Source organism: Oncorhynchus mykiss, chromosome 6, assembly GCF_057628025.1.
Source record: "Oncorhynchus mykiss isolate SJ-2025 chromosome 6, ASM5762802v1, whole genome shotgun sequence".
Classification (NCBI taxonomy): Eukaryota; Metazoa; Chordata; class Actinopteri; order Salmoniformes; family Salmonidae; genus Oncorhynchus; species Oncorhynchus mykiss.
The window spans coordinates 32,486,418-32,506,177 of NC_143027.1; the positions used below are offsets into that span (position 1 = coordinate 32,486,418).

A 19,760-nucleotide genomic window follows, 5' to 3' on the forward strand; every position below is an offset into this window, starting at 1 on the left:
CAGAGAAAGGAATCTGAAAATCTACCCCTAAACTTTGTTTCAACAAGTCAAAATATGTTTCTATTTACTCCTCAGATACCCAAAATGTAAACAAACTATAAGATGTCTTACGGAAAGAAGTATGTTCAATAGGAAACCAATCTTAGCAGGCGCATTCTGTATTCATCGTGCACGCATACACGATTTTCCAAGACTGTGTCCCTGTACTAAAACTCATATTTCTTATTCGTTTTGGAAGTTACAAGCCTGAAACCTTGAACATAGACTGCTGACACCCTGTGGAAGCCATAGGAATTGCACCCTGGGAGTTAGAATTCAGATGCCCCTATACTTTCTATTGTAAGAGCATGGGCTCTCAAAAAAAAAACAATTCTGTTTGGTTTTTCTTCGGAATTTCTACAAATTGCAAAGTGTTTTCTTTCCAATGGTACCAATTATATGCATATCCTGGCTTCAGGGCCTGAGCAACAACAGGCAGTTTACTTTGGGCACGTCATTCAGGCTGAAATTGAGAAAAAAGGGGCCTATTATTAAATTAAGAGTATTTGAACTGGTGAACTGCAACTTCCCTGCTGTACCCTAGCTCTTACACAATTGACCATTCAATAATAATCTTCTAGTACATTAACTACAGTAATTATGCATTATGTAATGGCATGTTGAGAATGTGCTACCTGATACCATTATACAGGTCTGTGAGGTTAAACCCATTGTATGTGTGCCAATGGGCTTGACCTCCATACATTCTTACAGTGCATATGGGTAGTGTGTGTCTGAGGATTGGTATGTGTGTGTGTCACGTGACTACTCGAAGATACATATGATGGTGGCATTTTCAAAGAGCAACTACCCTGAGCTTTTGTTAGAAAAATATACTTTTATTAGAACTCAAACTAAGTAAGTATGAAAGTACATAACTGAGGTAATATCCACTGTATAGCAAAGTTAGATGTAATACCATACACCGGAATGACCTACTGTAGCCCTACCTGAGTGCTAGTTACCTGAGTGCTAGTTACCTGAGGGCTAGTTACCTGAGCTTTGGGCATTTTTCAGAAGTAATAAACAATAAGATAATTTACATACAGTATGTATAACGCTAAATTCAGACACCGTCTACAAACACACACACCCATCTGTCCTTCATCACCTGAGTCTCTGCTACTCTGTGTACAAAGTAAAACATCTGGAGTCTGTTGATGAGCTCAGACATTTTCTGCCATGCTGCTCACCTCACCCAAGGCCACCTCCATCATCTCTTCCTCCCGAATCATCATTTTATTAATCTGCTTGCCTTCCATCCCATCACCCTTCTCTTTGCCATCCATTCTCTCCATCCTCAGCACCTCTTTATCGTTACCTAGCAGCTCCTGCTCCTTTACCCTCCACTTTTCCTCATCTCTTTCCTTCTCCTCTCTCTCCAGCTTCTCCTTCTTTCGGAGCTTCCAGAAGAAGCGCAGGTTCCTCTCTGGGTAGGCCACGTTAGCCAGCGGCAGCTTGAATATGGTGTTGGTTTCCGTGGTAAACAGAAGGAAGGTGAGGGCGGAGAGACAGAAGGGCCAGGTGCAGGCTGGCAGGCCAAACTGAACAAAGAGAGAGAGGGAGCGAGAGAGAGTCAGATTTCAGAGATTTCAATTTTTATTTGTCACATGCGCTGAATACAACTGGTGTAGACCTTGCCGTGAAACGCTTACTTACAAGAGTTAATAAAAATGTACTGGGCCAAATGTACAACCCTCTGTAGTGCTTTACAGTCAGATATCGAGCAGTTGCCATACCAGACGGCTATTCAACCAGTCAGAATGTTCTCAATGGTGCAGCTGTAGAACTTTTTGAAGATCTGAGGACCCATGCCAAATATTTTCTGTCTCCTGAGGGGGAATAGACATTGTCGTGCCCTCTTCACACCTGTCTTGGTGTGTTGTACCATGTTAGTTTGTTGGTTATGTGGACACCAAAGAACTTGAAGCTCTCGACCTGCTCCACTACAGTCCACCCTGTTGATGTGAATGGCCTTCCTTTTCCTGTAGTCCAAAATCATCTCCTTTGTCTTGATCATGTTGAGGGAGAGTTTGTTGTTCTGGTACCACACTGTCAGGTCTCTGACCTCCTCCCTATAGGCTGTCTCATCGTAGTTGATGATCAGGCCTACCACCGTTGTGTCGTCGGCAACCTTACTGATGGTGTTGGGGTTTTGCTTGGCCACACAGTTGTGGGTGAACAGGGAGTATAGGTGGAGACTAAGCACGCACCCCTGAGGGGCCCCCGTGTTGAGGATTAGCGTGGCAGATGCATTGTTGCCTACCTTTACCACATGGGGGCGGCCCGTCAGGAAGTCCAGGATCCAGTTGCAGATGGAGGTGTTTAGTCCCAGGGTCCTTAGCTTAGTAATGAGTTTTGAGGGCATTATGGTGTTGAATGCTGAACTGTAGTCAATGAATAGCATTTTCACGTAGGTGTTCCATTTGTCCAGGTGGGAAAGGGCAGTGTGGAGTGCAATAGAGATTGCGTCATCTGTGGATCTATTGGGTGGTATGTGAATTGGATTGGGTTTCTGGGATGCTGGTGTTGATGTGAGCCATGACCAGCCTTTCAAAGCATTTCATTGCTACAGACGTGAGGGCCACAGGTTGGTAGTCATTTAGGATTATGGTCAGATTTGTCAAATGGAGGGCGAGGGAGAGCTTTGTATGAGTCTCAGTGTCGAAGTCAAGGTGGTGTAGAGTTTTTTCCATCTGGTTGCACATGTTACATGCTGGTAGAAATGAGGTAAAACGGATTTAAGTTTTCCTACATTCCAATCCCTGGCCACGAAGAGCGCCACCTCTGAATGAGCATTTTCTTGTTTGCTCTTAGCCTTATATAGTTAGTTGAATGCGGTCTTAGTGTGTTTTCAAAATGTGTTTATGTGCCCCACATTGTGTGAATGTAATTAGGCTACTGTGTAGATAACAGCATGACTGTCATATTCTCATAACATTGTACTTACTGTGGACATGACATTAGCGATGGCTGAGCCCAGATATGCACAGAAGAAAGCTGGTGAAGAAAAGGCAGTCAAATTCAGTCATATTGCTACAGTACCACCCATCCAAACCGTTAAGGCCTTTAACCAGTCATGTGACACAGAGACAAGAGGTCCCCAGTTGGCATTACAGTGTGAACTCACCACAGGTGATTGCCAGCAGGTGTACCTGCCAGGTGAGAGCGTAGAACATCCCTCCAATAGCGATGCAGGCTAGAACACAGTTATACCCCCACAGACCAAAGTAGATCGCCTCAAATGGAGCTGCCAGGGCCAGACCTTCAGGAAAAGAGCCCACACTGGAATTCACTCAGCTGTACGATACTGTCCACTTCAAATACCTAATCTGGAATACTCGTGTTGTGTGTAGTCTGGTGGTTATGTACGTGTGTGTGTCTACCTGAGACCATGCCGACTGCGGATCCAATGGTAGCGTGAGCACAGGTGATGGGAGAGGAAATGAAGAGAGCGACCATGAAGATTCCTCCTGTCCAGGGGTTATCACACCCATACACCTGGCCTATACCAACTGGCACTGCTGTGAACAGCTGAGGAGAGAGACAGAGAGGTGATCAGACTCGCGTGTGTGTGTGCATGCGTGTGTGGCCAGGGGCAATCACGTCATCAAAACACACAGGCACCATACCACAGATGATCTGAGTGACACAAACACACCTTCTGACTCACATATAAATCCGAATTGGTCAAAAATAGTATGATGATCTTTTTTGTCATATTGAAAAGTTCTCAGAGTCGGACAAAACCTCTAACCTACATCAGCAGAGTAGCCTAGTGGTTAGAGCGTTGGACCAGTAACCGAAAGGTTGCAAGTTCAAATCCCTGAGCTGACAAGGTACAAATCTGTCATTCTGCCCCTGAACAAGGCAGTTCCTAGGCCATCATTGAAAAGAAGAATATGTTTTTAACTGACTTGCCTAATGAAGTAAAATAAAAATCTCAGTATGTATGTGAACTATTTCTTGCATGTGGCCATTCCAGATAGATGGGATTCCTAGAGCTACTGAATGACTCAGCCTGGAAGTTTCTAGAATACACCTGAACCACACAACACGCAGAAACACACACATGCTTTGTTTATTCACACACAACACCCTGCTTTGTTTATTACCTTAGCTACGTTGACCTCAGCCCAGGTGATGTTGGCTAGTTCTGTGCGCGGCTGGATGAGGACTTGGGGGAAGTGGTGGTTGTAGTGGCCAGTAGCCACCATGTGGAGACATACCAGGATGTTGAAGGGAAGAGTGAACACTGGCAGGTCCCAACGACTGTTAATGGACGCCAACGCACTGGACACTATAGGGCTGGAGGAGAGGAAGTTAATGTATGCTGCTCAACCACAATGATACATAATAACCTCTAATCTCTCCAGTAGTCACAGTCGAGGTCAAATCTAGTCAGGCATCGTCAAATCTGGTTTTTACCATGTGGGGGAAAGTTATTTCCCTCTCCGTTCTGAGAAATGGTGATTGTCACAAGTCTATTAGTGCACTGCAGATACTGGCTCGATATGTGTCAGTAAGACAGGACCATAATAACTGACATTAGTGAAAGTGGGTTAGACAAGGTAGAAAGAAAGTCAGGAATGTCCTTTTGACCCGAAGATGTGATAGAGGCAGACATGAATAAAACTAGAAATAATAGAGGCAAAAAAGTGGGTCAGTTTGACGTCATGATGTGATTCCGATCTTAATGGACCAGATAGCCATCTTTTCCTGGTACTGAAAAGATTACATTATTCACATGTTTGATTCACGTGCAAAACCCCATGAGACGGTGGTTATCAGCTCATCTGATGGGTATCTGGTGGCACAATCTAACTCACCAGGTCATAGACATGACGATGTTGGGCAGTATGAGCCACCAGTACCAGTCTCCAGCGTTAGAGAACACGGCCATCAGCAGCCCCACCAAGATCCCATTGTAACCATACAGCCCCGCTGCAATCGCACCCCTAAAAGAGAGACAGACACACACACAGTCAGAGATTGCATACGCACGTGTTCACTCACGTGCACGCACGCTCAGACACACACACACACACACCTGCTCTGTTGCAGTATGAGGGCAGCGATGGTGGCGAAGAGTGTGCCCACGAAGCCGTTGAGAGCCCACCAGCGGTTCTGCAGGATCAGCCCAGCAAAGATCACTAGGCCACTCAGAGGATTGTTGACAAACATGACCTGGGCAGCACCACGGAGAACCCAGTCTAGCAGCTGGAGTAGGAAGAACTGTTCTGGAGGGGGAGAATGGAGATGGGCAGCGGGTGAGGGAGAAAGAGAGAGTCATGTTCATAGAAAAAATATGATATATGTTTCTTTGCACACAAAGCTATAGATTATCTGGTCATTGTATGCAGGTTTCTGTATTCTCACACACATACATGTACATACAGTCCCCAACACAGGTCCTATACAGGCTGTCAATATGTAGAGAGATTTCAACAGAGTTGTATTGTATACTTTGCTGCATTGTCTAAAGATTATGAATGTCTTTCTTTTTCGGTGTTGTCACAGTCCTTTTTGGGACGGTCCTGGGCTTGGGACGGTCTGGACGTGTTCTCTGCTCATGGACATTGCCATTGGACATAGAGTCAGAACCACACACTGTACAGTAAAATATGGAGTTCTAGTGTCTGTCCCTGTGTTGGATAATGACGAATGATGTATTTTCTTTGCTGGAAAAGCATTCTGTTGAATTCACTACCTCAAGGTATATATTAAGTGATTTGAAAAATGAAGTTTTTATTTAATGATTTGTCAATGTTTTTGACTAACTGCCTATAAGATAAACTTAGCCTATTTGGAGAAGTGCCATGTTAAAATATAATCCATACTTACTTTTCATCCACTCTGCAAACACCTCCATGTCTCCTGAGATGTAGGACAGTAACAGTAGCAGCCGGGCCTTGGCCTTCTGTTGGCAGGTGGGGACTGCAGACTTCCCAGCCTCGGCGTTTTCCCCCTGAGCCGCCTTCTGCTCCCCGCCCCCTGACACCTCTGGATCTGGGTTGGCCATCAGTGGCTGCTGCTCTTGCTGCGTGGAGGAGAAGAACAGAGAGTTAAACTTGCTGTAAAGCTGGACCCAGACAAAGAGCCAAGTCTATACATGTGTCAACTACTTCGACACAACATAGAAAACGTTCAACATTGTTAAATTGTACAAATATTATACTCAACAAAAAATATAAACGCAACATGCAACAATTTAAAGTTACAATTCATAAAAGGAAATCAGTCAATTGAAATGAATTCATTAGGTCCAAATCTATGGATTCCACATGACTGAGCAGGGGTTGCAGCCATGGGTGGACCTGGGAGGGCATATGCCCACCCACTGGGGAACTAGGCTCAGCCAATCAGAATGAGTTTTCCCCTACAAATGTAAACAAATTTGTGCACAACATTTTTGATAAATAAGCTTCTTGTGCGTATCGAACATTTCTGAGATCTTTTATTTCAGCTCTTGAAGCATGGGACCAACACTTTACAAGTTGCGTTTACATTTTTGTTCAGTGTATGTACAGTTATTTCTATTGATAATGGTGTACCCTGTTATTTTATCTTGTTCTGTCATTCTTTCCTTCATCAACATTTTAGTAGGTATAGCTACTATTATTTTGTTTTAGTTAGCGCTTTGTGTATAATCTCCTAAAAACAACCCTCTGAGCAGCCTGGTGATGTCTTAAAAAACCACACACAAAGTGAAAAAAATCAAATAAAATAAAATTGTATTTGCACCTAATAACACTTTACAGACTTTACAGGTCGGCAGCGTAGCCTAGTGGTTAGAGCGTTGCCCTAGTAACCGCAAAGGTTGACCTAATAACCGCAAAGGTTGCAAGATCGAATACTGAGCTGAGAAGGTGCAAAGTCTGTCATTCTGCCCCTGAACAAGGCAGTTAACCCACTGTTCCTAGGCCGTCACTGAAAATAAGAATTAGTTCTTGACTGACTTGCCTAGTGAAATAATGGTGAAATAATGGAAAAATAAAACAGTGATATGCGTACTCATGAGCCCATTCTCAACAGTGCAGAGATAAAAAGGAAGACAAATATTTGCTGAATAAAAAAAGGAAATAGTAAAACAATAAGGAGGCAGTATACAAAAAGTAGCAGTACTGAGTCAATGTGCCGGGATACCAAGTACTTGAGGTAATAGAGGTAATACAGTATGTACACTACCGTTCAAGAGTTTGAAGTCCCTTGGGAATGTCCTTGTTATGAAAGAAAAGCACTTTTTTTTGTCCATTAAAATATCATCAAATTGATCAGATCAGTGTAGACATTGTTAATGTTGTAAATGACTATTGCAGGTGGAAATATGGAATATCTACATATGTGTACAGAGGCCCATTATCAGCAACCATCACTCCTGTGTTCCAATGGCACGTTGTGTTAGCTAATCCAAGTTTATCATTTTATAAGGATAATTGATAATTAGAAAACCCTTTTGCAATCATGTTAGCACAGCTGAAAACTATTGTTCTGATTAAAGAAGCAATACAACTGGCCTTCTTTAGACTAGTTGAGTATCTGGAGCATCAGCATTTGTGGGTTCGATTACAGGCTCAAAATGGCCAAAAACAAAGAACGTTCTTCTGAAACTCGTTAGTCTATTCTTATTCTGAGGCTATTCCATGCGAGAAATTGCCAGGAAACTGAAGATCTCGTGCAACGCTGTGTACTACTCCCTTCACAGAACAGTGCAAACTGGCTGTACATGTTTTCTCTCATTTATTTTCCACAATGAGCAAATTTCTATTTTATCATAATGTAGGCCTACTAAAGGGGCCTACCGTCAAAAAAAAATGGAGAAACATGAAAATAGCTGTTCCATCATTCAGCCTACAGTAGCAACCAATGTGTGGTGTTAAATGTATGGCCACATTAAATGAGACATTTGAAAAAAACATGCAGGGCTTGATATTAACTTGTTTATCATCTTGTCACTCAGACAAGGAGGTGACTGAAAATGTTGTTGTGTTGTTTGATGCAAAAAAATATATTTTTTTCCCATACCATTGTTACAGAGAATCAGACAAATGATGCTTTCCTCTGTCTACTGGCTACTTAGATTATTCCATACAACACTGGCCCTTTAAGACAAAAAAAGCTCTTTATCTGACTTGCTTTTTAAAAACGATGTCTAGAAAGGTACACATGCCATACTCTTGTAGGAAGCAATCACTCCCCTATTGCTGACTACAAATTATCTGTAACTGGGCTAATGACTCACTAACTAGCAAAGGATATGAACAAAATGTGCATAAATGGCTACATGCAGCTCTTGCTTTGATCCCAAAACAAGCACATCTACTCAGGACCACAGCTGTAAACACAGTCCAGTTTGAATTAAATGGCACAGATCATCCATACATGGCAATGGTCATATACAGAGCATTCGGAAAGTATTCAGACCACTTTACTTTTTCCACATTTTGTTACGTTACAGCCTTATTCTAAAATGGATTACATTGTTTTTGTTCTTCATCTATCTACAGTTGAAGTCGGATGTTTACATACACCTTAGCCAAAAACATTTAAACTCAGTTTTTTTTTACAATTCCTGACATTTAATTCTAGTAAAAATTCCCTGTCTTAGGTCAGTTAGGATAACCACTTTATTTTAAGAACGTGAAATGTCAGAATAATAGTAGAGAGAATGATTTACTTCAGCTTTTATTTCTTTCATCATATTCCCAGTGGATCAGAAGTTTACATACACTCAAACAATTTAAAGGCAATGCTACCAAATACTAATGAACTTGGGTCAAATATTTTGGGTAGCCGTCCACAAGCTTCCCACAATAAGTTGGGTGAATTTTGTCCCATTCCTCCTGACAGAGCTGGTGCAACTGAATCAGGTTTGTAGTCCTCCTTGCTCGTGCACGCTTTTTCAGTTCTGCCCACAAATGTTCTATAGGATTGAGGTCAGGGCTTTGTGATGGCCACTCCAATGCCTTGACTTTGTTGTCCTTAAGCCATTTTGCCACAACTTTGGAAGTATGCTTGGGGTCATTGTCCATTTGGAAGACCCATTTGCGACCAAGCTTTAACTTCCTGACTGATGTCTTGAGATGTTGCCTCAATATATCCACATAATTTCCTCCTCATGATGCTATCTATTTTGTGAAGTACACCAATCCGTCGTGCAGCAAAGCACCCCCACAAGATGATGCTGCCACCCCCGTGCTTCACGGTTGGGATGGTGTTCTTCGGCTTGCAAGCCTCCCTCTTTTTCCTCCATACATAACGATGGTCATTATGGCCAAACAGTTATATTTTTGTTTCATCAGACCAGAGGACATTTCTCCAAGAAGTCAAATCTTTGTCCCCATGTGCAGTTGCAAACCGTAGTCTGTCTTTTATATGGCGGTTTTGGAGCAGTGGCTTCTTCCTTGCTGGAAGAATTATGTCGATATAGATACTTTTGTACCTGTTTCCTCCAGCATCTTCACAAGGTCCTTTTCTGTTGTTCTGGGATTGATTTGCACTTTTTGCACAAAAGTACGTTCATTTCTAGGAGACAGACGCTTCTCCTTCCTGAGCGGTATGACGGCTGCGTGGTCCCATGGTATTTATACTTGCTTACTATTGTTTGTACAGATGAACGTAGTACCTTCAGGCATTTGGAAATTGCTGCCAAGGATGAACCAGACTTGTGGAGGTCTACAATTTTTTTCTGAGGTCTTGGCTGATTTCTTTAGATTTTCCCATGATGTCAATCAAAGAGGCACTGAGTGTGAAGGTAGGCCGTGAAATACATCCACAGGTACACCTCCAATTGACTCAAATGATGTCAATTAGTCTATCAGAAGCTTCTAAAGCCATGACATCTTTTTTCTGGAATTTTCCAAGCTGTTTAAAGGCACAGTCAACTTAGTGTTGGGGCGGCAGGGTAGCCTAGTGGTTAGAGCGTTGGACTAGTAACCGGAAGGTTGTGAGTTCAAACCCCCGAGCTGACAAGGTACAAATCTGTCGTTCTGCCCCTGAACAGGCAGTTAACCCACTGTTCCCAGGCCGTCATTGAAAATAAGAATTTGTTCTTAACTGACTTGCCTGGTTAAATAAAGGTAAAATAAAAAAAAGTGTATGTAAACTTCTGAACCACAGGAATTGTGAATTATAGGTGAAATAATCTGTCCGTAAACAGTTGTTGGAAATATTACTTCATGCACAAAGTAGATGTCCTAACCGACTTGACAAAACTATAGTTTGTTAACAAGAAATTTGTGGAGTGGTTAAAAAACTAGTTTAAATGACTAAGTGTAAATCAAATTTTGATTTGATTTGATTTACACTTAGATTGTTAGGACATCTACTTTGTGCATGAAGTAATATTTCCAACAACTGTTTACGGACAGATTATTTCACCTATAATTCACAATTCCAATTCCTCATTTAAACTCGTTTTTCAACCACTCCACAAATGTCTTGTTTGATTTGATTTGATTTTAAGAGTATGTGAACTTCAACACAACACAATACCCCATAATGTCAAAGCAATAACAGGTTTTTAGACATTTTTGCAAATGTATTAAAAATAAAAAACGGAAATATCACATTTACATAAGTTTTCAGAACGTATACTCAGTACTTTGTTGAAGTACCTTTGGCAGCGATTACAGACTCAAGTCTTCTTGGGTATGTTGCTACAAACTTGGCACACCTGTATTTGGGGAGTTTCTCCCACTCTTCTCTGCAGATCCTCTCAAGCTCTGTCATGTTTGATGGGGAGCGTCACTGCACAGCTACTTTCAGGTTTTTCCAGACATGTTCGATTGTGTGCTTAGGGTTGTTGTCCTGTTGGAAGGGAAACCTTCACCCCACTCAGGGCCTGAGCGCTCTGGAGCAGGTTTTCATCAAGGATCTCTGTGTACTTTGCCCCGTTCATCTTTCCCTCAATCCCGACTAGTCCCTAAGTCCCTGCCACTGAAAATCATCCCCACAGCATGATGCTGCCACCACCATGCTTCACCATAGGGATGGTGCCAGGTTTCCTCCAGATGTGACCCTTCAGACCAAAGAGTTCAATCTTGGTTTTATCAGACCAGAGAATCGTGTTTCTCAGAGTCCTTTAGGGGCCATTTGGCAACCTCCAAGCAGGCTTTCATGTGCCTTTTACTGAGGAGTGGCAAGTCTACCATTAAAGGTCTTATTGGTGGAGTGCTGCAGAGTTGGTTGTCCTTCTGGAAAGTTCTCCTATCTCCACAGAGGAATTCTGGAGCTCTGTCAGAGTGACCATCGGGTTCTTGGTCACCTCCCTGACCAAGGCCCTTCTCCCCCGATTGCTCAGTTTGCCGTCAGAGTTTGGACGTTCCAAACTTCATTCATTTAAGAATGATGGAAGCCACTGTATTCTTGGGGACCTTCAACGCTGCAGAAATGTTTTGGTACCCTTCCACAGATCTGTGCATCGACACAATCCTGTCTCGGATCTCTATGGACAATTCCTTTGACCTCGGCTTGGTTTTTGCTCTGACATGCACTGTCAACTGTGGGAACTTATAAAGGGTATGAACACTTGCCGAATGCATTGTATGTCAATGGTCTATATTGGCCTACTGCAGCTCTGATTGGCTGTGCCACATGGTCTGTGTAGGATACGGTCTCGTGTGCAACAGAGTCGTGAGCAATATAGTCCAATAGAGTCCTGGGTTCTACCTACAAATAAATATCTTGTATAGTTCATTTTGTTTCGGTGTGATGTATTGAAAGTGGCTAATATTGCCTTGATTCTCTCACAATTGTCACAGTAAAGGGAAATGTTGATAGTGTTAACTAACAGGAAAAACTTGAAGATCAATCCTGTGCTTCTCTCAGTGGGCTGATAATTCTCTACGCTCTGCATGGCAGTCCTTGGGAGCTGCTCGGCAGTCTCAGGCTACTGCGAACCCTCACACACATACAGCTTATAGGGAACATTGCATGTGGGTTGGGGTAAAGTGACTAGGCAATCAGGATATAATGAACAGAGTAGTAGCATAGGTAAAGTGTAGTATGTGTGAGTGTGTGCATATAGTCTAGTGTGTGTGCATAGAGCCAGTGCAAGGGAGTCAGTGTAATACAGTTAAGATAAAGAAAATTGTCCGCGTAGCCATCTGATTAACCGTTCAGCACACTTATGGCTTGGGGGTAGAAGCTGTTCAGGTGCCTTTTGGTCACAGACTTGGCACTCCATGACCACTTGCTGTGCGATAGCAGAGAGAGTCTATGACTTGGGTGGTTGGAGTCTTTGACATTTTTTAGGGCCTTACTCCGCCTGGTATACAGGTAGGAGTTTGGCCCCAGTGATGTACTGGGCTGTACGCACTACCCTTTCTATCGCCTTGCAGTCGGATGCTGAGCAGTTTTCATACCACACAGTGATGCAGCGAGTCAAGATGCTCTCAATGGTGCAGCTGTAGAACTTTTTGAGGATCTGAGGGCCCAGGCCAAATCTGTTCAGCCTCCAGAGGGGGAAGAGGTGTTGTCGTACACTCTTCATGTGTTGGTGTGTTTGGACCATGATAGGTCCTTAGTGAGGTGGACACAGTGGAACTTGAGCTCTCGGTTGATGTTATCATCATGATTATGACACACAAAGACCCGTCTATGGCCTGGCTTACCTTTGACTGGAATGCGGATGCAAGTTCTTGCGTTAAGGCACTATAGAAACTGGAGATATTCTTGGGAATATCCTACAGAAGATAAGTCATGTTAAAAAAATATTATTATATAATACTAGTGTAAAACTGTAAAACAAATTCAACATGTAAAAAGTCAATTCAGCTTAAATATCTAAGTTGTCTGGACTTCAAAATGGGAAGTTGTTGAGCTGGTGTGGAATACTCCACAAACCTAATGAATAAAACAATGTTGAGTGAACTGAAATAGTGAAACTGAACTGAAAGTTTGCCATAACAACACAAATAGCTGAGTTGATCACACGAGAGAGTTCAGTTTGCTGAGATCAGCAACGTAAAATACTGTGTTGGCTTAAATACGTGTCTCATTAACATATTACACTGTGTGCTCTTCTGCAAGATGTTTTTAACTTTATTTTTTTTTATCAATTTACATGTCAGGAACCAGTTTACAACTTAAACATTTATTTTAGAGGCTGAAATACGATGCATTAACCCAGATATATCAAAAAGTGAAGTGGATTTGTTCAAACCATTAGTGAGATTGTTTTACCTTTTTATCTGGTGTGTGGTTATTCAGAGCAAATTTTTAAGAACCCACTGTCTGCTTTCAACCAGCCATCTGTCAATAACATTATAATTTCCAAAATTGAGCAAACAGCTATTTTATAGGTAATTCAACTTCGTGTCTCTTGGCGTAATGACTAAGGGGACAGTCGCTGGACCTGGGTTTGAGTTCATGGAGTTAAAAATAGTTCAGCTGAGGATATTCTTGCTTCGTTAAATTAAGAGGACTTGAAATAAAACGTTTTAAAAAGATTACGTTAACCAGCTGCAATTTAATTTCTAGTTTACTCAACTGTTGAGACAACTTAAGAATGCATGTTAGCAGAACTTTTCTGTCCCCCAAAGTTAAGTGAACTAGAAATTGTATTGTAGGTGGTTATCTTGATTTTTAAAAAGTAAAGTGCACTTTTTACAGTGTGCCCTTTAGAAAAATAAATCTCAGTGAACTAAACAAAAGAAAGAGGTGCAACTCTACTGCATTCGAAGAGCAGTGTGAAGAGCAGTGTGAATGCAACTTCTTCTTGAATGCACACAAACACAGGTGTCCCTCGACAACGTGGGCAACCAATAAAAAGTTGCATTCACACTGCTATTTGAATGCATTCTGAGGAAGGTCTAAGGACCAAAACATGCATGCTTCAGTACATTCTGAGGAAAGTCTGAGGACCAAAACATGCATGCTTCAGTACATTCTGAGGAAAGTCTGAGGACCAAAACATGCATGCTTCAGTACATTCTGAGGAAAGTCTGAGGACCAAAACATGCATGCTTCAGTACATTTTCTCTGAAGCTTTCCATTTCTTTTAGCATATTAATATTCTACTTGAAATAAATGATGTAAACAAAGGCTCAGAAGCGTGAATGAAAGTCACACAGTCTTCTCATTTGCAGTGAGATTTATATTATAACCAACATTTTGTTCTGTTCTGTCATCAGTACCTCACCTTAAAGAGTGGCCATTGTTTATTTCTTTATAACATTACTATTTAACATTATCCTTATATAATACTATCTACGTAGGATGAAGTATTGTCATGTCCAACTTTCCTATGTTTTTTTACACAGATCTGTGCCCTTCTGCACGACAGAAAATGTTGCCTCCATTTAGACAGAAAGGAAGACGAGAAGGATGAGTAGTGCAGTGTGTGTCCTACCTTTGTGCGATGTGGTCCAGGCATATATGTTTCCAGTAGGGCAGGGTGCTGTGTGTGGCAGCTGCTGTGAAGCTGTGCTGTACTCCCACCACTGTTTTTATATCTCGCACAACATTCCTACTCTCCTTCTCCGATGAACAAGAGCGATAATGTTCAACCACGCGCAACTTAACTTTGATATGGAATGTGTGTGTGTAAGAGAGAGATGGCCTTGACCTATGGGTGTTCTATCAGCAGGTCCTGTCCAATAGCCAGCCACACAACTGTTAGCATCATGACTTTTGACCTATAGAGAGAGTTTTATCATTTTCCATACAGTGTTTCAATAAAATTTGAAGTGCACAATTCATTTTTTTTAAATCCAAGGGCACATTGTGAGCATGTAGAAAAATGTGTCACTCTTACAATTTCATGATCCTTATGCGTAAGACAAATGATCAGACATTGAGGCATTGCATGCAACATTGATTAAGATCACCTATTTTACGTGACTTGCCAACTGATCACTATCACCCTTCTCCTTGAAATTCATCAACTAACGGTGTATCAATGATATTCAGATAATGAGTGGAATATTGTTATGTAGAACCCAGGTATTTCAGCAGTGCATTTTACACTACACTATTCCAAATGGTAGAGTGACTCTTTCCACTTTGTCCTATTGAAGAACACTGGTTGATGTAGAATGATGATGTAGTATTTAAAGCCACATCCATATAGCATTTGGTTTAACCAACATAAATGTATGTCAAATGTATACATTTATGAGGTTAAAATATAGAAATTGACAGTGTTCAGCAGTTATGTAGCTCTATACGTTAACTAGGCACTACATCATTTTATTGTTAACAAATGACAAGAAAATCATGTAAAAAGTTAAGTGAATATTGCATTAGATACTTAGATTGAAAATGCATCCACATTGAAAGAGTAATTTGGTGGGGTGAACAAGTGACTTTGTACTCAGTCAATTGAAAATGTGTTTAGAGTTTTGAAACATGAGCCATTTTGATGATCTGTTTAGATTTTTGTGCTTAGGGTTGTGAAAATGTACCACATACATGTGAAAATTGCACCAAAGTGAACTGCAACTTCACTCACACCTTCCTCTGAGTTTGTTCAAAGGAATTCCCATCCCTTCAACTATTTAAATCTCTGCAACTATTAGGAAAGGTGGATACATAGTCAGTTGTACAACTGAATGCCTTAAACTGAAATGTTTCTTCCGAATTTAACTCAACCCCTCTAAACAGAGGGTTAACTGCCTTGCTCAGAACAACAGATGTTTACCTTGTCAGCTCAGGGATTCAATCCAGCAACCTTTCGGTTACTGGTCCAACGCTCCAATCCGCCAGGCCTCCCGCCAGACTACCTGCCGCCCCTAACATCTGTGACAGGCCGGCTCGATTTTGTCTTTTGGATTAAAGTAGAGACTCAGAGCTAGAAAATGGTATATCATATACTACAGTTAAGGAACAATGGGAAAGTAATTCTGCTTTGAAAGTTGATAAACTTGTAAAATCACTTCTGAGAAAATTACCCTTGAGTGTTTTGGTACACATACTGGAGAGCTCTTCTTTGTCTACACCCATTCAGCATCGTTCACACCCTCTTAAGCTTTAGCCCGACCCATCTCTTTAAGGATTCACATATGATGCCATGTACAAAACAACCAAAGATTTCAAAGGCTGGTTTTACTACGGGTGTCTTCGTAAATTCAGTCTGGAGTGTCAGAGTGTTTTCTGGGCATTCGTAAACTCAGGGCGTTGTCAGATTGTCAGTTCGTAAATTCAGAGCGTTTCGCTCTCGGTGCGTTCAGAGCGCACACTGGATGCTCTAGCCGAGTAGAAGGGTTGATTCGAGTGTTCTCTTCTAACAACAGCAGTCAAGCACCCAAGCTAACTGGCTAATGTTGGCTAGCTTGCTAGCTACTTCCAGACACAAATGAGAGAACAGCTATGGTGGTAAAAAATTACAAACTTTGTTATGCACATGCGCTGTATGAGGCTTAAACTTGTACGTTTCCACGGTCTGTTTCTCTCATGTAAGAAGAAGCCAGTATTTTTCCTCTATTGTTTTTGAGTAACTTGGTCACGTGCCCAAAGACAAAGAGCCTCTGAGAGTGACCACAGTTTTTGAGTCCATCCTATTATTTTCCTATCTTTCAAGAGCACAGCTGTGTGGAGATAATGAAGAGAACCGAGGCTAGCTTGAGCAGCAGCAACAATTCTATCAGCAGAAAGCAGTAACAAAACTGGCGTTATCACTTGTTTGTACACTATGTTCCCATCATGATCTCACACACCCGTAGACAAAGGTTATAAAAGCTGGGACCCAGCTCTTGTTTGTTGGGATCTTAACTCTGCACCTTTTGAGTGATTGTTAACCACTCCAGAATTGCAATTCTTATAATAAATGCTTGTTGTTTGAAGAATCTACGTTCTCGCTTCCTTTCTGGTTAGAATTTCCACGAGACAGCTCACTGTGACCGTTTTATTCACCCTAGCAGAGCTGGTTAGGGTGTTTTTATGTTATCCAGAGCGTTGGTGACTGCAACTGTGCTGCTGGCAACAATTGAATTACCATATTCAATGAGCATTCTGAAATTTGTCAGTTATTCTGAGTGAATTTACCAGCTACGTGTTTCGACAATTGTCGCAGTGACATCATTAACATTCTATTGAAATGGTTACTTGCATAGTGGAGTCTTTTGTTTAGACATGTAGCTAGCTAGCCAGCTATCTAGCTAAACAATGAACCATAATCCCAACTCATAACTTTCCTACCCTGCATGAATCTCCAGGTAGCTAACCAACCAGGTTTAATGTTAGCTAGCTAACATTAGGCTATAACTAGCAATGCAAATGGCTCTGAGATACGAATAATACTACTGCACAGATCATACATGTAACGTTAGCTAGCGAGCCAGCCAGCTAATGTTAGACTTCCAGCTAACAGTACACTTTAACTTGAAATGAAAACGACTTTCTGACAAAATTAGAAACGTGTAATATCTGAAATTGTAGCTAGCTAGACCATCTTATCCACGTACATGGATGGACGCTTCACCCTCTGTCCTGGATGCCATGGTTGACTTAGTTTGAAGATGTAATCCGGAGACAGGTGTTTTAAACAACAGCCTTCTGTGTGTTTTCTTTTCGACTCCATCTGCATATTTGTAATCACCAGCCAGAATCTTCTCCATCTCCTTAGCTATCATATTCTAATTTCACTGATTTCAAAACTTGGTCCTGCAGAAAGTGGAGAGCAACACATGCAGTTCTTCTATGTGATTTCTTTCAAAAAAGCCAAGTTGGAAAGGATTACCTATACCTACTGACCAGCTAATGTTATAGACAGAAGTGTGCTTTATGGCAGACCAATCCGAACTCATCTATCGGAATGTCCAGCCCACTCATTATTTCAGCCAATCATGGCTAGCGGGAAGGTTTCTGACTTTTTCCGTGGCTAAACCAACTAGGCTCATAACTTAACACTTTTATTCGTCTTTACAGATGGCATACACGTTTGTTATTAAGGCACATGAAAGTTCATATGTTCCAGAAGGCATTTCTGCCAAAATGCATTTTGATTTAAAAAAAAGTTTACGTTCAAATGGCTCTCCGCAAAGTTTTGTGTAACAAGTCATATTTATTCTAATGCATTCTCGTAGTACTATGCCCAACAACAGTCACTATAAGCTGCACTCCCCTAAGTATTTATTTGGACAGTGAAGCTATATACTCCAGCATTTTGGATTTGAGATCCTTTATATGAGTCGACAGTACAGAATGTCATTTTTCATTTGAGGGTATTTTCATACATATGTTTCACCATTTAGAAATGAATGGTTAATAATGTATTGTATCATTTTGGAGTCACTTTTATTGTAAATAAGAATAGAACTTGTTTCTGAACACTTCTACATTTAGTGTGGATACTACCATGATAACAGATCATCTTGAGTGGATCCTCATGAATAATGATGATGATTGGAAAAGTTACTCAAGCAATGATACATGAGAGGCCATGTGTTATGACATTTTTATCATGGCTATGATGTGGTCATTGCCACGAGGGGAAGCCGAGTGTATTATTGCTTCTATACAACGGGTTACCAGCATTAAAAAAGATGAGACAGTGGATCTGTAAAAGTAGTTGTAGTAGTAGTAATAGTGCGTTGCTCGGTAACGATGTAAACGATGGCACTTTTTATGAATGTGGTCATGTGTATGTGGTCTGGTATTTCATGGGCAGGATAGACTCCAACAATGGAAATTCCAAACCACCCGTTGTATAAAGAGTCACACACATCCACACACAGAGGCATAAATATCATACACCCCCCAAAAAATTATGCTAACTTCCCCTGTTAATGGTAATGGTGACTGGTTAGCATGTTTTGGGGGTATGATCTGTGTCTCTGTAACTTACTCATTCATCATTATTCACAATGAATTCATGATTGTCTGTAGTCATGGTAGTATCCACATGACTGTACAAGCGTTTAGGAAAATATTATATTACTTTGTACAATAAAAAACATTCGTTTCACACCATAACCCAAAACACAACCAAAACAAACTGCAAATGCATCCAAGAAGTTTGTAGAGTCACAAGCTTGATGTAGTCATTGCTAGCTAGGAATGTGGTATCAAATACTCAACTTTTAACTACTTTAATAATACACTATAAGTGAATTTGTTCAAATACTTATGAGATCTTAAAATGGGGGAACTGGAGACATAAAGTGCTTTCATTTCTAAACGGTAAAACAGATATGTATGAAAATAGCCTCAAATAAAAGGTGACATTCTGTACTGTCATTTTTCATACATGCAAATACTGAGCCAATTGTGTGCCGACCTATGGGTCTGATCTGATGTGACATTCCTGATCTGGTAGGTTGGATAGGTGCCTCTGTTACTTGTTTTCGAAGTCTATGAACTAGTCACCTGCTGGGGAGTGTGTGTCTGCATGTGCATGTGTGTCTGTGTGCATGTGCACTCACATATGTTTGTGTGTGTTTGTGTGTGTTGGTGTGTATGTGTGTGTGTGTGTGTGTGTGCATACTTGTGTGCATGAGACATGTGTGAGGATATTGGCAAGGCTCTTGGATTCTGTGTGTGTGAAAGCAGGTAATTCCAGCTGGAATGCCACGCCTGCGATTGACACCTTTATCATAATCTTTTTCTTCTTCTCTTTTTACCTTGAACCTTCTAGCAACATGCACGCAGGGGAAAAACAGAGCAAGTCCACAGAGTAGTAAGCATGTGAGTAGTGCACGGTATGTTATGGCTCCCTTGTCTGTTCTGTTTTTTCAGACTGATCACCCCCGTGCGTGTGTGTGTGTGTGTATGTGTTGATA

At 41.3% G+C, this 19,760-nt stretch overlaps 1 protein-coding gene across 4 annotated transcripts; it reads right to left on the reverse strand.

Annotated features, from left to right (window-relative positions):
• Window positions 1–857: 857 nt before the first annotated feature.
• On the reverse strand, window positions 858–15,969 carry slc14a2 (solute carrier family 14 member 2). 4 transcript variants are annotated; one of them, XM_021606199.3, is made up of 10 exons: window positions 14,393–14,527; window positions 12,654–12,725; window positions 5,884–6,079; window positions 5,090–5,279; window positions 4,869–4,997; window positions 4,155–4,347; window positions 3,426–3,573; window positions 3,170–3,304; window positions 2,990–3,039; window positions 858–1,583 (listed from the first exon to the last, which is right to left on the reverse strand). In XM_021606199.3, exons 1-10 carry the CDS (start codon window positions 14,414–14,416, stop codon window positions 1,206–1,208), a joined length of 1,515 nt encoding a protein of 504 aa, XP_021461874.2. In that variant the 5' UTR covers window positions 14,417–14,527; the 3' UTR covers window positions 858–1,205. The 4 variants fall into 4 exon arrangements, with proteins under 4 accessions (XP_021461874.2, XP_090093819.1, XP_021461875.2 ...); XM_090237693.1 differs by lacking the exons at window positions 12,654–12,725; window positions 14,393–14,527 and adding an exon at window positions 15,683–15,969; XM_021606200.3 differs by lacking the exon at window positions 12,654–12,725 and having other exon boundaries at window positions 14,393–14,571.
• Window positions 15,970–19,760: the final 3,791 nt, after the last annotated feature.

What these genes read in the sequence shown, in the direction of transcription:
- slc14a2 (XM_021606199.3), bottom strand. Translation starts at nt 14,416, where the DNA reads ATGCCTGGACCACATCGCACAAAG. An exon ending in CTGGACCACATCGCACAAAG is followed by an intron (nt 12,726 to 14,392) that starts GTAGGACACACA and finishes TATCTTCTGTAG; the next exon opens with GATATTCCCAAGAATATCTC. An exon ending in TCGCTAATGTCATGTCCACA is followed by an intron (nt 1,584 to 2,989) that starts GTAAGTACAATG and finishes CTCTTTGTTCAG; the next exon opens with TTTGGCCTGCCAGCCTGCAC.